The following is a 15924-nucleotide window of genomic DNA, read 5'->3' as shown; positions in this document are numbered from 1 at the left end:
ACCATCGATATCTATATGGAAACGCTATAACGGAAGCTCCAAGACAAAATTTTCAAGATGACTGCACGCTAGTTTCTCTGGTGCATGAGGTGAATAAGGGATGTGTGTGTGTTTTTTATTATTATTATTAAAAACAGTGATGTTGTGCTGAGGAAAGTAAATAGCATGCAGATGTCTCGAGACAAGTTTTTAAAAGTTAAACTTATTTTTAACTTGTCATGGCTAAAACACAGCGCTCATGGTGTGAGATGCTGAAAAATAGCTAGATGTGTCACAATGGTCAAGGATGTCAGTTTAACATGTTAAACACAACCAGTCCTGAGTATATGGCCCATAACAGTTCAAAGACATATACACGTCTTTGCCAATGGATAATGCACATTTTCTTAACTTTAAAAAGTTTTTAACTTTAAAACATTGTGATAATATTTGTTTATTTAATTTTGTAAAAGCTACATCTTATTTGCTGTCATTGAATTGTATAATATAATATAATATAATATAAGCTGTCGACCACAGTGCTCTTTTGAAAGTGTGCATCATTAAGAAACCCATATTGATGAACCACTACAGAGTTCATACCCCAGAGATGAAAAAAATTGCACAGCCACAGACAAGATTTATGGTGCAACAGTCACAATGTTAATTTCAAGCTCTTGATTTGGTGTCATATCTGGCACACATACAGTTTCTGGTGAAGGCTGATGACTGGTGCCACGCCATCTGCCTTCTAATCACGCAAATCTGAATATGAAAGCTTAGCAGCTGTGTGTATGTGTGTGTGCGGCACTGGTCTCATTGCGCACCTGTTTACCTTCTGGTTACTCCCCCTCATTATCATTAGTGAGTCTGCATGATGAGGGTCATTAGTTTAAAACCTTAATAGAACCCAAAAGCCAAAAGCCCAGGCAATTCAAGCTAAAACATTTAAACCCATGTTAAACGGATTCATCTTTGTGGCTAATTTGTGAAAGCCCTCAAATGACTAAAACACTGCAGAATTTTCTTGCAAAAATATCTAATCTATTTATGTGAAGTTTGTGTTTGTATTGACTGTTTGATATCTAAATTGAAATGTGTATTTTCCAGCCTGATCTCATAAAAAACAAATGAAAAACATGATTGCTATAGCAACCATTTAATTATGACACTTTCCATTCACGCGTCGACGCTTGTCCTCTGCAGGACTCGTGCCATAATTCTTTATGCAATGCATTACCACACTATTTGATCACACTTGAACAACCTTGTAAGCTTATTAGTAATTTTTGCACATCTAGACACCAAACAGAATTGCGAAAATAACAGCCTGATTTTGTGAAATTTACGTGACAATGGCAACGTTTTACCAACAAAAATACACGCTTCATTACACGTTTGGCAGCAGTTTCCCATTGAAATATCCAGTGGGGGGCACCAAAAGCGAGTGAAATGGTGTCGTAATCAGACGTTTTTAAGGTGAATATTAGATGGATGTTTTAATGAGTAAAATGCACTTCCCTAATCTAAAGCTTTAGCCTAAACCTAACCAATAGTGTTCAAAAAGATAAAAGAGAGGTGAACATAACAGATATCCTTACCCTAAAGGTGTGCTCGCTGCGGATCGCTCCGCGCTCAGTATGTGTGACGTAAATTAGCACAGCCGACTTTTTGACTGCTTGCTGCCTAGATTGCGGTCCTCAGCTGTGCGTGTCATCTGCACATACGCTGGCCAATAACTGTACTAAAAGAGTATCACTTGCTGTTTGTGTTTGCTCGCGTAGAAAGAAAAGTATACTCAGAAGTACATTGCGGTCGTCCAGGCACGATCCAATCTGGAAAGCGCAAAATTATACCTGGGCCTTAATCCAATACCTAAACCTAACCGATAGAGTTGCAAAAGCAAATTTTACGTAAAAAGCATATTTACTGAAGTAACCACGTTATTTGTTGGCACTTCTATGGCACTTTCGCTACTCTTTTACTCTCTGAGTGTCCTTGGTTGAACCAGTGTTGCTGTGTCAAGCTGGTCTGGATCCTCAAACAAGCAGAACAATGTTTTTAAAGTGTCACAGGGCCAGTGTTTACACTTCTTGAAGAAATCAACCTGCAAATGGATTACTTAGTCTTTGGTGCCAGTTGCAGTTGTCTCTGCATATTAGACTAGGATTTAAGTATTTAAACATAAAACAAGACATGTTGAAACCATTTTTCTATATAAAATTGCTTTATCACAGCTAACATTTCACATTTATGCAAATAGTGAACATGATATCTATTCTTCTTATGCTAAGTATGCATTTTCACCTTAATATTGCACAATTGTCTGCCCTCCTGCAAACTCTACATATCTGACAATTGGCACTAAAACATTAAAGTGAGACACTGGAACAATTGCAACTGACCTCAACGTTTAAATGGTGATTTTTTTTTTTGCGTATTTCAAATGGGACCTCATATGGGATATGACAGTGTATTACATGTGCAGCTATTTTGTCTGTCTCTCAAGCATTACATGGAAGGGCTACTCCTCACTGTTTGTGTTATGACTTGTCTGTTTATAACACAGAGGTCGCACCTCTGTCTACCCACTATCTGTATGTGTCTCCGCACTGTTAAATTAATGAACGTCTGGTGAAGCTACTTTCACTTAACATAGCTCTCCATCTCTCTCTCCCCTAACACACTATATCTGTCCCCATACAATTACATTAATGAAACATCACACTTGCCAACAAACAGGTTTGGCTTGGCATCCTTCTCTCTAATGGGCATACACACCCATATCCTTTACACAAACACACACACACACACACACACACACACACACACACACACACACACACGTTTGTTTTCCTATCCTTATGAGGACTTTCCATAGACGTAATGATTTTTATACCGTGCAAACTATAGATTCTATCCCCTAAACCTAACATAACCCCTAACCCTAATCATCACAGGAAACTTTCTGCATTTTTACATTTTCAATAAAACATTGTTTAGTATGATTTTTAAGTGATTTGAAATATGGGGACACTAGTCTATGTCCTCATAAAGCATATTTATAGCATAATAACCTTGTGATTACCAGTTTATAACTTACAAAATTGTCCTGGTATATCACAAAAACGCGCACACGATCAAGGTAAAGATCTAGAAATAACAAGACCCTTTTTAGAAAAACAAACAGGGGGAGAGAGACACTGTGATGATTAACCTATTGATCCGGTCTTTTGCTCATATTCTGAGTGTGCGACAAAGAGAGGGAGAGAGACAGACTGATAAACACAAAGAAGGGAAGCAATAGGGAAAGAGAGACATGTATAAAATCAAACACCTCCATTTCTAAGGCTTATTGCTTGCTTGGTGTGTTTTCATATGACAATTTATAACAGTTTCTTCAAAACAGTATATAGGAAATCATTTCAAACATTATTATATCTAAGCCATTGAAAATGTTAGATCACTCAGTCACCTTTATGTTCCAAACCTGCATGACTTTCTTCTGTGGAACACAAAATAAGATATATATGTTATAGGCAGAATGTAAGCCTCAGTCACCATTCATTTTCCTTACAACGAAGTGAATGAGGCTGCCACTCTGCCTGAAATATCCTTTTGTGTTCCACAGAAAAAAGAAAGTCAGTGGGGTTTGGAATGACATAAGGGTGGGTAAATTATTAGGAACTAGCCCTTTAAATGGGAATACATATATATATATATATATATATATATATATATATATATATATATATACATACACACACACACAGTATATAGTAGCGTTTGTATTTTTTGTTTCCTCTGTTTCTGCATCTAACCCTTTGTCTTCCTCATTACATTCCATCTATCTACTGACCCAGCTAAGTGTGGTTAAAACAAACGTTTTGTAACACTTTACAAAAAGGTTCCTTTTGTTAACATTAGGTATTATGCAATAGGTATTATTAACCAACAATGAACAATATATTTTAGAGCATTTATTAATCTTTGTTAATGCTAGCTAATAATAAAAATGGTTCATTGTTAGTTCATAGTGCATTAACTAATGTTTACATGTAAAACTTTATTTTAAAATGTATTACTATATGTTGAAATTACCACTTAACAAGATCAATACATGTTGTAAAAGTATTGATTTTTGTTAGTTCATGTTAACAAATTGAACCTTATTGTAAATAGTTACTAACGTTTTTAATGTGTACAGATGGATCACTGAATATTTCTTGTAAATATTGTTGCTCTCTTGGTGCAAGTGTTACATATTCAGAGACACACTTGAGCATTCTGAGTATGCATTATTAATGCGCATCCAAATAAGCTCCTCTCAAGCCTTAATAATGTGTGTATGCGAGTGCAAGCATTTCACCAAATCAGACAATTATGTCTCAGTAGGTCTCCATATTTCACACAACCCTAGAATCTGTAGTTAGATCTCACAGTTTCCCTCATTGAAAGCTACTGAAGCTGAGCTGAGCTCAAACGGACCAGGAAGAGAGAATGATAAATGACTGTCTGAGTGTATAAAGTCATTGTTGATGTAGCGCATTTAGTGTTAAATTCAATAAGTGCAATAATGCACGTAAAAATAATTTTTTACAATTTACAATACCTACGTGATTCTATGAGACCAGGTTGGTAATTTCTGCACATCTAGCGACACCAAACAGAATTGGGAAAATAACAGCCTGATCTCATGAAATTTACATGACAATGGCATCATTTTTGCAAACCAAAAGTACATGCTTCATTACACATTTGGTTGCAGTTTCTCAGTATAATGTCCAGCCAAAAGCGAGTGAAATGGTGTCGTAATCAGACAAAATTTTTAAGGTGAATATTAGATGGATGATGCTGAACTGAGCTCAAATGGACCAGGAAGACAGAATGATAAATTACTGTCTGTGTGTGGTAGTGGATGAGTCTGAATTATACAAGTCTTAAGAGAGCAACTGCAGAAGACTTTGAGAGGATTATGCACATTAGACGATTTAAATACAGAAATTAAATTTTTAAGAAACCTCATGTTGTTTCACTTCCATTAAGGGCCTTATTGTAACCACGATTTTTGCTTATTCTTTTTTTCTTTTTTAATGAAACAACATTTGATAATCAACATTATGCCAAAAATGCTGTTAATTGAGCTTAACTTAAAATGAACCCAGAATATTCTTTTATTATGAGACCATGAAAATTTGTATAATTATAACATTTAAATAAAGCTGCAAGCAGCAATGATTGGGGCCAAGTCAAAGCCATTCCCTAAGCTCTATGCAAAGAGTTCCGGCACAACAGAGTCACAACATTTATAACAGCTGAAGTGGGTATCAAACCGGGGTTCACCCAGTTCTTTGAACTGAAGCCCAGAGCTCAAACCAATGCGCCACACAATCGACAAGCCTGACAGGTAAAATAAACAGGCACGTGCCTGGAGATTTGAGACTGGGCAAGCATCAAAGATTTTAAACACATAGGTAAAGTCAAAGATATGTTATTGATGTAAATTGTTGCCTTAGAACCCACCAGTCACTGGAAACAATTGTCACAGTGGCGAACAAAATCTACGAGTCTTTCCTTGCGAATTAACATCGTCGCCTGCTTGTTGAAGATTTGATATCCTCTCTTCTTTGCCAAATCCACATAAGTCATCGATGCTTACACTGCAGATGTACTTTATAGCGCTGGTTCAGCTGTTTGCACTGTGCTAAGTCTTCTGCTCTGACACTTTAAATTTAGATGATTAATTAAGTATATTATTCTCCCTCATCAGGGATAAGATCTTCTCCCTTACAGTTCAGTCTCTCATTTGTTCTCTCTCTGCAGTGGGAGAATGAACAGCTGACCAGTTTGGAAGAAAGAGGTCGCCTGTTGCTTTCACTGCAGTTTCAGCCCCCGCCTGTAGAGGGAGAAGGAGCGGTCCGGCGAGGGGGCTTGTGTGTCGGAGTGCAGCGCTGTGCCCATCTGGCCGCCATGGATGTGAACGGTTTCTCAGATCCCTATGTCAAAATGTGAGATTTCAGCCACAATTCTGAGAAAGTGAGAGTTGTTTGTAGGAATATTAAGGGTAACGCGGCTTTCTTCGCAAATAGTTTTTGTGATATTCAGATTGTTTTCATAAATTATTAACTTGGATGGAAATATGACTAATAGTGATATGTCATGCAGGATGCACAAACAGACAGAGCAATGTTTTGATGCCACCACAGAGCCACAAAATGTACACTTTTCAGGGAAGTCAACCTACAACTGGCCAGTGGTGGACAGTAACGAAGTAAATGTAATTCGTTACTGTACTTAAGTAGCTTTTTTGCATATCTGTACTTTACTGAAGTATTTAAATTTGGGGAGACTTTTACTTTAACTCCACTACATTTCAATGTCAAATATCTTACTTTTTACTCTACTACATTTTCAAAATCAGTTGTTCCTTTTTATTTATGAGTGGATGAAATGTAACTGGTCAAACAAGCCACCAATCACAGTACAGCGCGTGCGCTTTGTTTTGAACTTGCCTTGGCGGCATCTACTAAGCGCGAACCAGGGGTGCGTTTCCCAAAAGCATCGTTAGCCAACTATGGTCTTAAGTTCCGTCGTTATCATCATAGTTCAACGAGTCGGTGTTTCCTGTAACCATCGTTCCAACGAACATTCGCAAACAGCATCCCAGAGTTGTGTGGTTGGACCGACAGCTCTCGACCTGTGGTTAGAAGCAGAGTTTCTTGTTATTATAACATGTGGGCTTAATAAATTATTATCTTGAGCCAAATAAGCAAGATGACATTCAGTACAATCAGTATCTTTTATTTAGAAGACATACAAATGTCCTTTATGTCTTTTAGTTTGTCAATAGATTTAAAGCACCGTTTTTGAAGAGTGCGCATGTGTGAACGTGCTCTAGTGCGTAAGAACGAGCCTATGATTGAATCTGGAAATAAAGCAAATAACTGAGAAAAATATGAGATAGTCCTCAGATGACATGTCCGTAATTTATAGCAAAACATCTAGCATTAATTCGATCACAAACAGATTCATTAAAAGTAGTTTTTACTCCACCACATGTGTGACATCATTAACCAACGTGGTTGAACAACCAATTTGCGACAATACGGTTTCGGGAAACAGTCGTGACTAGCAAGCTGATTTCTTCAACAGTGCATCGTACTATGGTAGTGGAGCAGCAAGTTACGTCGTTGTATGGGAAACGCACCCCAGAGCCGTTAAATATGAGAGTTGCGAACATAGACGGTTGCAACAGTGAGCTCGCCGCCGCACGGTCACGTGATTCGTGTAGCTCTCAATAGTTCCAAACAAATTGAGTTGCCAATGATTTTAAGCGGGGCAGAGAGCAGCAGCTATTATTGCAGCAATTATCGGTAAATATTGACTTATAATGTACATTGCTTATTAAGTTGACACTAAAATGACTTGCATATAATAGCATTTTTTTTTTCTGGGGAGTAGCAGAAACACTGCATTAATACGTTTTTGTGTTTAATTTTGGAGGGAAAAAAGCTGCTCCCATAACATAGAATATATATATATATATATATATTCTATGTATGTGTGTGTGCGCGTGTGTGTGTGTGTGTGTATTTAATGGCATTGTGCGGGTTTATGTGAATGTATCATAACATTAGGATGTTAATAATTATGACCATAGACACTCGAGAAAAATATATACAGTAAATACTGTAAATGTATTATACCTTATGGGAACAGTCAGCCTTCCCTCCAAAATTAAACACACAAACAATTTATTCAATTCAAATATATATATATATATATATATATATATATATATATATATATATATATATATATACATACACACATCTGACTAATTAATGTCATATTATTAATAGATTGGTGTGCCAAGAGTGACATTAGTCTTCATGTAGACTGAGTTAAGCAAGAGTCTTGTGACAAATTATAATAGGACATTATGGCCATAAAAAATCATAGTACTTGGATACTTAAGTACACTTGAAGGCAAATACTTTTGTACTTTTACTCAAGTGAATGTTTAAAGGCAGCACTTCTACTTTTACTTGAGTAATATTTTACCTTGAGTATCTTTACTTTAACTCAAGTACATGGTATGTGTACTTCGTCCACCACTGCAACTGGCTTCCTTATAGTTGTCTCTGCATATTAACCTGAGATAAGAGAATACATTGTAGTGTCAAAGACATTACACACTTTAAGTTAAGTCCTTGAAGCACGGAGTCAAGAGACATGCTGAGAAAGATTCTTTGTTTCGATCATGAAGCCTCCTGTGAAATTTAAAAACAGGAAAAAGAAAAAAAGGTTAAAGGAAATAGAACGCAGAAAGGATTGATTCTGTAATTCGTCTAAAAATGATCTCTTTCCTCTGATGTGTCTCTGCTTCTCACTCTCTCATTTATGCACCCCTCTAATCTCTCATTATTTTTCTCACATCATGTATTAAAATAAACACTCCCAAACAGTTCTTCCTCCCCAGGCAAAATGGCATACGAACAGACAGGACCCCCACCCAGATCACATCCATTCCAGTCACTTTCTCTCTCCATTCCTTTCACAGATACACACACATACACATTCTACCTTTTTCTCAGGATCAAAGCCATATTCTAACTGTGCCTTTAGTGTATTTGTGAGTATGTGTGCAGTTGTGTGTGTTTTAAGGGTGGGTAGGTTAGAGTTAACAGCAGTACATAAAGCAAATCAAATTTTTATGGAAGCCTGTGGGATGTCACCGCAAAAGCTGAAAAGCAAATAGCTTTGTGTGTGTGTGTGTGTATGACAGTAGTGGCAGCGATGCCTCTTTTTCTCAGCTTGTTTTAATCTCGGTTCCTCCTACTCTTCTAATGTCCTTTTCTACTTTGTATATCCCTCACTTTGTTCCTCCGTCTACCTTTCTCTGCTAGATATCTGAAGCCAGATGTGAAGAAGAAATCCAAACACAAAACCGCAGTGATTAAAAAGACCCTTAACCCGGAATTCAATGAGGTATGGATCTATTTGATGAACTGGCAGGAAATATGACAAAATCATTTCATTACATGAGTGTATGTGCATGTACACGCACCTCATAAATGATTTGAGAGTCAATGTGAGTGTTAATGAGATGTCTGATCCAATCGATCCATTTTCTTTGCTCATTTCAAATTCCCACAAGACATCTTCCTGAACGCTCGGTCCACTTTGACTTTAATCACTATTTCGTACATTTCTTATTTCTGAGATATCCCTATTTTAATCGGACACTTCATCTCTCTCTCTCCTCCTTCCCGTATGTCTCACTCTCTCTCTGTCATGTGGTTGGCAAACAATCGCTAGAAAGGCTAAGTGTTTTGTTTCCATTCACTCAGAAGTAATACACTCCCAGATTGGCCATATAATTACATTTTGGCTCAGACTGAAGGCTCAATCTCACAACTCCAGTCTCACACACCACAGGTCTGCCCCCGCCTTTTTAGAGCCACACTTGGCAAAATGGTGATATCACATCATATCAAAACTATCCACTGAATATTAAATTGAGAAGGGCCTTTTCGCTCACAAGAGTGGGACAGGTGGGAGTTAGGAGAGGAAGATAACGTGAGGTGGGATCCCAGTGATCCCAGCATGATTTTATTTGGATACCCCCTCAAATGCAGGTAATCAAACTTTATTGCCTTCTAACTGCATTCCACTATAAGTTATTCAGGTACATGCCTGGCTTCAATCAGTGGGAATGATACCCCTGGACTTGAACATCTGTTTGGCTGAGCAACAAAATGCCATTTGTTTCTGAAAATCTGTTTTTGAACTTTTAACAGGGTTTATGATTTTGGTCATCCCCCAGGTGGCTTCTGAGCTGTTGAGATGATCCGTGCTGCATCTGAGCATTTTCAAAGTTTGAAATGGAGGAAATGAAAAGTGACAATGAATAAACAAAAATAATTCTGAGGATGAGCCGCACAGTTGATTAATATAGCTGGTGGCATTGTCCTTCAATCTATTCTTTTGATTGGAATAAAACTGTTGACTGTCAGTCGTATAATCAGCATGCCATATTTGACCTAATCTGTGTGCCTCAACAGGAGTTTTTCTATGAGATCTCTCTATCTGAACTGGTTCATAAGACACTGGAGGTGACAGTATGGGACTATGATCTGGGACGGTCTAACGATTTCATAGGTGAGAGCATACAATCATGATCTATTAAAGACCTCACATTATTTTAAAAGGTTAGGAAACAGGAATTTACAGGAAAATTATGTTTTCATTTATTCACTCTCATGTTATTCCAAACCCATATTACTTTCTTTCCTTTATGGAACAAAAAAGGAAATATTAGGAAGATTACTTCCCTCATTCTGCCTTTCACCTCCTTTTGCGCTCCATGGAGGAATGAAAGTCATATGGGTTTGGAACAAAATGAGGGTGGGTATATATATGACACAATTATCAATTTTGGGTGAGCTTTTCTTTTAAAGATGACGTAGTGGGCTAAAGCACATAAATATTAATCAGAAGGTTGCTGGTTCGATCCCCACAGCCAACACCATTGTGTCCTTGAGCAAGGCACTTAACTCCGGGTTGCTCCGGGGGGATTGTCCCTGTAATAAATGCACTGTAAGTCGCTTTGGATAAAAGCATCTGCCAAATGCATAAATGTAAAGAATAATGTTTTGCAAAATGTCGACTATTACCTTGAAAAGTATAATGTATAGAGTATAAGACATATTCTATGTTTAGAAAAGCATACTACCATACTGCTCCTTCTACTTCTGTATTTACAGAATGCTAATTTTCTGTATGCATAGAACAACCAGATGACCATTTGCTAAATGGTCATCAGACACAATTGTCAGACTGCCAAGAGACATGTTTAAACAAAATTTATTTAAAAATGCAAAAATGTATGAATTTACAGCATAACTATGAATGAATGTTGCATTTATATAGCAGTTCTCTGACACTATACTCAAAGCACTTTACACAGTGAACAGGGGACTCTCCTCAACCACCACCAGTATGCATCATCCAGATGGATGATGCAATGGCAGCCATAGTGCACTCACCATCTATTGTTGGAGAGGAGAGAGTACAGTGACAGAGCCAATTAATGGATGGGGATTATTAGGAAGCCATGATTGATAAGGGCCAATGGGGGGAATTTGGGGGCAGTACACCAAGGATACATCCCTACACTTTTCACAAAGTGTCCTGGGAATTTTAATGACTACAGAGAGTCAGGATCTCAGTTTAACATCTCATCCAAAGGACATCACCTTTTTACAGTATAGTGAGGTATATATCCTACTCTGTTGGGCTCCCTAATTCCTCTTCCAGCAGCAACCTTCGTTTACCCAGGAGGTCTCCCATCCAGGTATTGACCAGGCTCAGCACTGCTTAGCTTCAGTAGACAACCAGACTTGAGCTACAGGGTGATGTGTCTGCTGACAACTAGGTAGTTCTTGCCGATTAACAAATATGTCATATGATAATATATACTAATGTTTGAAATTCTGGTAAGACTTTACAACAAAGTTCCTTTTGTTAACATTAGTTAACAAATTAGTTAACATGAACAATACTTTTACAGCATTTATTATTGTTGGTTAATGTTAATTTCAACCTATAATAATAATTTGTTTTTTTTATAAAATGTTGTATTTGTTAACATTAATTATTGCAATATGAACTAACAATGAACAATTGTATTTTAATTAACTAAAATTAATGAAGATTAATAAATGCTGTAAACAATACATTTGTTCTAATATGTTTTTTCATGATACCTAAATCATTAAATAATTTTAACGAATGGAACCTTATTGTAAAGTGTTACCAAAATTCTTTGAATTCATGAATAATGTGTTTTCATTTAAAGGGGTCATGAAGTTTTTATTTTATTTTGACTATTTTTATTTTATTTTATTTTATTATCTTCTCTGAGGTCCAATGATAATTTTATAAAATATTTTTTGCTCCCCAACATTCACAATTTAGTAATATATGATAATTTTCTGCCCTGTACTTGGCCCTCTGTCTGAAACGCTTGGTTTTGGCCTAAGCGCCGCCTTAAAACTTCAATGTAAATCATTGTTATGACTGGCTAAAATTATGTTCAGCAAACTCATTTGGAAGAGAATGTACAAGCTCCACAACTTTATAAAACAACATTTTAGGATTTACACATAACGCACATCTAACACATTGCATCCAAATGTATTAAACTATTCATTATAAGCACAATTGTTAACACTCAGCACCATAAACGATCAAACATTTATGACATTTGAAATATTCATCAATGGAACGGTTTTCATACTTTTTGATCAGGTCCAAGTGTTTTTTTTTAACTGCCCTCATTTGATTTTGTGTGTATGTGCATGTACACGCACCTCATAAACGTTTTGAGAGTCAATGTGAGTGTTAATAAGATGTCTGATCCAATCGATCCATTTTCTTTGCTCAATTCAAATTCCCACAAGACATCTTCCTGAACGCTCGGTCCACTTTGACTTTAATCACAATTTCGTACATTTCTAATTTCGGAGATATCCCTATTTTAATCGGACACTTCATCTCTCTCTCTCCTCCTTCCCGTATGTCTCACTCTCTCTCTGTCATGTGGGCGGCAAACGATCGCTAGAAAGTCTAAGTGTTTTGTTTCCATTCACTCAGAAGTAATTCACACCCAGATTGGCCGTATAATTACTTCTTGGCTCAGACTGAAGGCTCAATCTCGCAACTCCAGTCTCACACACCACTATCTGCTTAAAAGCAGGTCTGCCCCCGCCTATTTAGGAGCCACATTTGGCAAAATGGTGATATCATATCATATCAAAACTGTTCACAAGTGAGTCAAAAATCCCAGGGAGAAATAATATGCAACTGCACTCCACTGAATATTAAATTGAGAAGGGCCTTTTCGCTCACGAGAGTGGTACAGGTGGGAGTTTAGAGAAGAAGGTCATGTGAGGGGTGATCCCAGTGATCCCAGCATGATTTTATTTGGATACCCCCTCAAATGCATAGGCAGCCTCCATTTGAACATTATTGCTTTCTAACTGCATTCCACTCTAAGTTATTTAGGCACATGCCTGGCTTCGGTGAGTGGGAGCGATAGCCCCAAACTTGAACATCTGTTTGGCTGAGCAACAAAATCCCATTTGTTTCTGAAAGTCTGTTTTTTTAATTTCAGGGTTTATACATACCGCACATCCAACACATTGCATCCGAATATATCAAACTGTTCATCTCAAGCACAATTGTTAACACTTAGCACCATAAACGATCAAACATTCATGACATTTGAAATATTCATGAATTTAACGATTTACTTACTTTTTGATAAGGTCCAAGTTTTTTTTTTTTAACTGCCCCATTCTTCAATAACAGTTCGTTTGCAAAGCTTGAATTGTATTATGACTGGTTCACAAGCAATGCACACTGATGAGCCAGGAAAGAAATGCACACTTCGTAGTTCAAAGCATGGTGAAATGACGCACACACACATACTGTATGCGCACTGAGGTGCACATTGCCGGAAACACATTGAATCTGTCCAAGACATCCATCCAGTGCATGTTTATATACACCAGTTAAAAATAATGCAGATGTCTACTCAAAACAGCAAGAGGCAGCAGCTGAATGAAAGAGAATTGCTTTTAAAATCAGCTAGAAATATGGCAGCGGTCAAAGAGTCTGTGTAGTTCATGTTTATATTATAGAAAATAATTCAAAATAGTCCAGATGGGTCCTCTGGGTGTTATGTTATGGTATGTGTTATTTAAGGAATAGTTAGCCATGGAAGGCCTGCTCTCCTAATCTGAACGGTGTCAGTGGGCGGGGACAGGGGTGCATTGACACATATTGTAGGATGCGTAAATATAAAAGAGCAATGTTTCTTGAAGTCATAATTTTGAACAGATTTCAAAATTAGATGTTTCAGCAGGGTGATAACTATAGGGCTCCAGACTGCAACTGAAATGGCCACAAATGCGACCAAAAATTATTGATTGCGACAATAATTTAAAATCTAGTCACCTTTGACAACAGTCGGAATACATCTTTAGAGCACGCACCAGTGTGTCTCACGCCGCTTTTCACCCGTTCAGTTGTGATGAGCTCGCTGCACCACATGCAACAACAAAACCAGCGTGAGAGAGTCATGAACAAAAATGAGCTCAGGTTAGCAGTTTGAATCAGATTCACACTGAGCCCACATCTGGGAGCACAGACATTTCAATATAAGAGTCCCATGTGTATTTCAGGATTCTTTAAAATAATTAAAAAATAATAATAATAATAATAATAATAATAATAATAATAAAAAATATATATATATATATATATATATATATATATATATATATATATATATATATATATATATAATCAAAGTTTTGACACTTAGGACAATAGACCTTTTCACAGACTGTGATGACAGCGGAAAGCTTTCCACCTTATTTAGCAGCGTAAATCTAGCAAACTATTTTATATTATATTTTTTTTTTAAATTGAGTGTAAGTTTATAATATTATGCTTTGTTTTATATTACCCCGGAATTCGTTAAAAAAATAAAATAAATATATATAAGGAATAATTGACGACGGGCCGTTGAATTATTAGAAAAATAATGCACACCCGGGGTGGTAATGCGGTCACGACGCGAAGCGGAGTGGCCGTTACACCTCGGGTGTGCATTATTTTTCTAATAATTCAACGGCCCGGAGTCAATTATTCCGCTTATACTACAGTTACCACACCTCGAAACATTGTTCAGATGATGTGATTCTAGACGCTTGTCAAGTTTTTGTCATTAAAACGCTCTTGTATGTAGGACTAATTTCTTACGCATCTAATCCCATGCCTCCGTTGCTAATTCCAAAACGTCATTTTAGAGTTAGTAACGGAGGTTTGAGCCACTGACAGCAGACTAATGCAGTTATTAGTGTAGTTATTAGAGAGACAGAGGTTGCAATAATGAGACAGAAAATCATGTGCGTCATATTATTTAATTTATTTATTAATTCATACGTTATAATTCATTCATTAATTCGAACGAATTTATTTATTAAAATTAAACTGCACGATAAACACATTGACAGCCCAAGCTGTTGTTTTTTTGGTGTTTTCTTCATGTTTTTCGCCCTCGAGTCGGTCTAGCTGTTCTTCGCTGATTGTTTTATGTCTTTTGTTGTTGCCGGCTGCCTTTGATGTCCTCTTCCGTTTATTTGTTTTTTCATATGAGCTATCCAATACTGCGGTCGCCCAGTTGTTAAAATGTTTATGTTCACCATAAATATTAAAATTTACTTCCAGAAAATCAAAATAGTCTGTCATTTTTTTTCCTCTTGAAGTTGAAGTGGATTTGTCGCTGTCACTTCTTGTTATGAATTGTATCCTATTTTCCGTTATTACGGTTGACTACGCGAAGTGATATGGAACTGTAATGCGGTCAAGACCTGCCTGGAACTACTTTAGCCGTGCGTTTCCCTGAAAAGAATTGCACACCTTAGAACGTTCTCAACCAATCAGAATCAAGCATTCAACAGCCCTGTAGTATAAATATATATATATTACTACAGCTGCGAGGGGGTTTCAATTACAGCTGCTGAGAGAGTGACAGTAAATTTGGCATTTTCTCCCATCTGATCCACCGCTCTCTATTTTTTTTCTTCTTCTGGAAAGTCATTCAAATGTAATAGCGGATTTTTTCTTTTGCTCTTGGAACAAATGAATAAGTGAAAGTAATATTTGCTGTCACCACTGTCGAAGTTTGCCCTGCAATCATTTACTTCCGCGTTCCAAATGGAGTGTGAAAGGTTTATTGAGGGACTTGTACAAAACAATTACACAAGGTGCAAACAGGTTCTCCGCTGCATGTGTGTGTGGCGCAAGTTGACGAGTCTGATAGACAGTCGAGTAGGAAAGGAGATGCGCATATGCAGGTGAGTTTCTCCG

The 15924-nt window shown here is 37.1% G+C and overlaps 1 protein-coding gene across 3 annotated transcripts in view; it reads left to right on the top strand.

Annotated features, from left to right (window-relative positions):
- Positions 1 to 15924, top strand: part of LOC127653181 (double C2-like domain-containing protein alpha) — a 42337-nt gene that overhangs the window by 24429 nt on the left and 1984 nt on the right. For all 3 annotated transcript variants that reach the window (XM_052139759.1, XM_052139761.1, XM_052139758.1), the window contains 3 exons: positions 5803 to 5987; positions 8889 to 8970; positions 10047 to 10143. In XM_052139759.1, coding sequence (XP_051995719.1) covers positions 5803 to 5987; positions 8889 to 8970; positions 10047 to 10143 — 364 coding nt within the window. The remainder of the gene's footprint in view (positions 1 to 5802; positions 5988 to 8888; positions 8971 to 10046; positions 10144 to 15924) is intronic.

The sequence above is a fragment of the Xyrauchen texanus genome, chromosome 12, assembly GCF_025860055.1.
Source record: "Xyrauchen texanus isolate HMW12.3.18 chromosome 12, RBS_HiC_50CHRs, whole genome shotgun sequence".
Classification (NCBI taxonomy): Eukaryota; Metazoa; Chordata; class Actinopteri; order Cypriniformes; family Catostomidae; genus Xyrauchen; species Xyrauchen texanus.
This window is presented reverse-complemented; position numbering and strand designations above follow the sequence as displayed.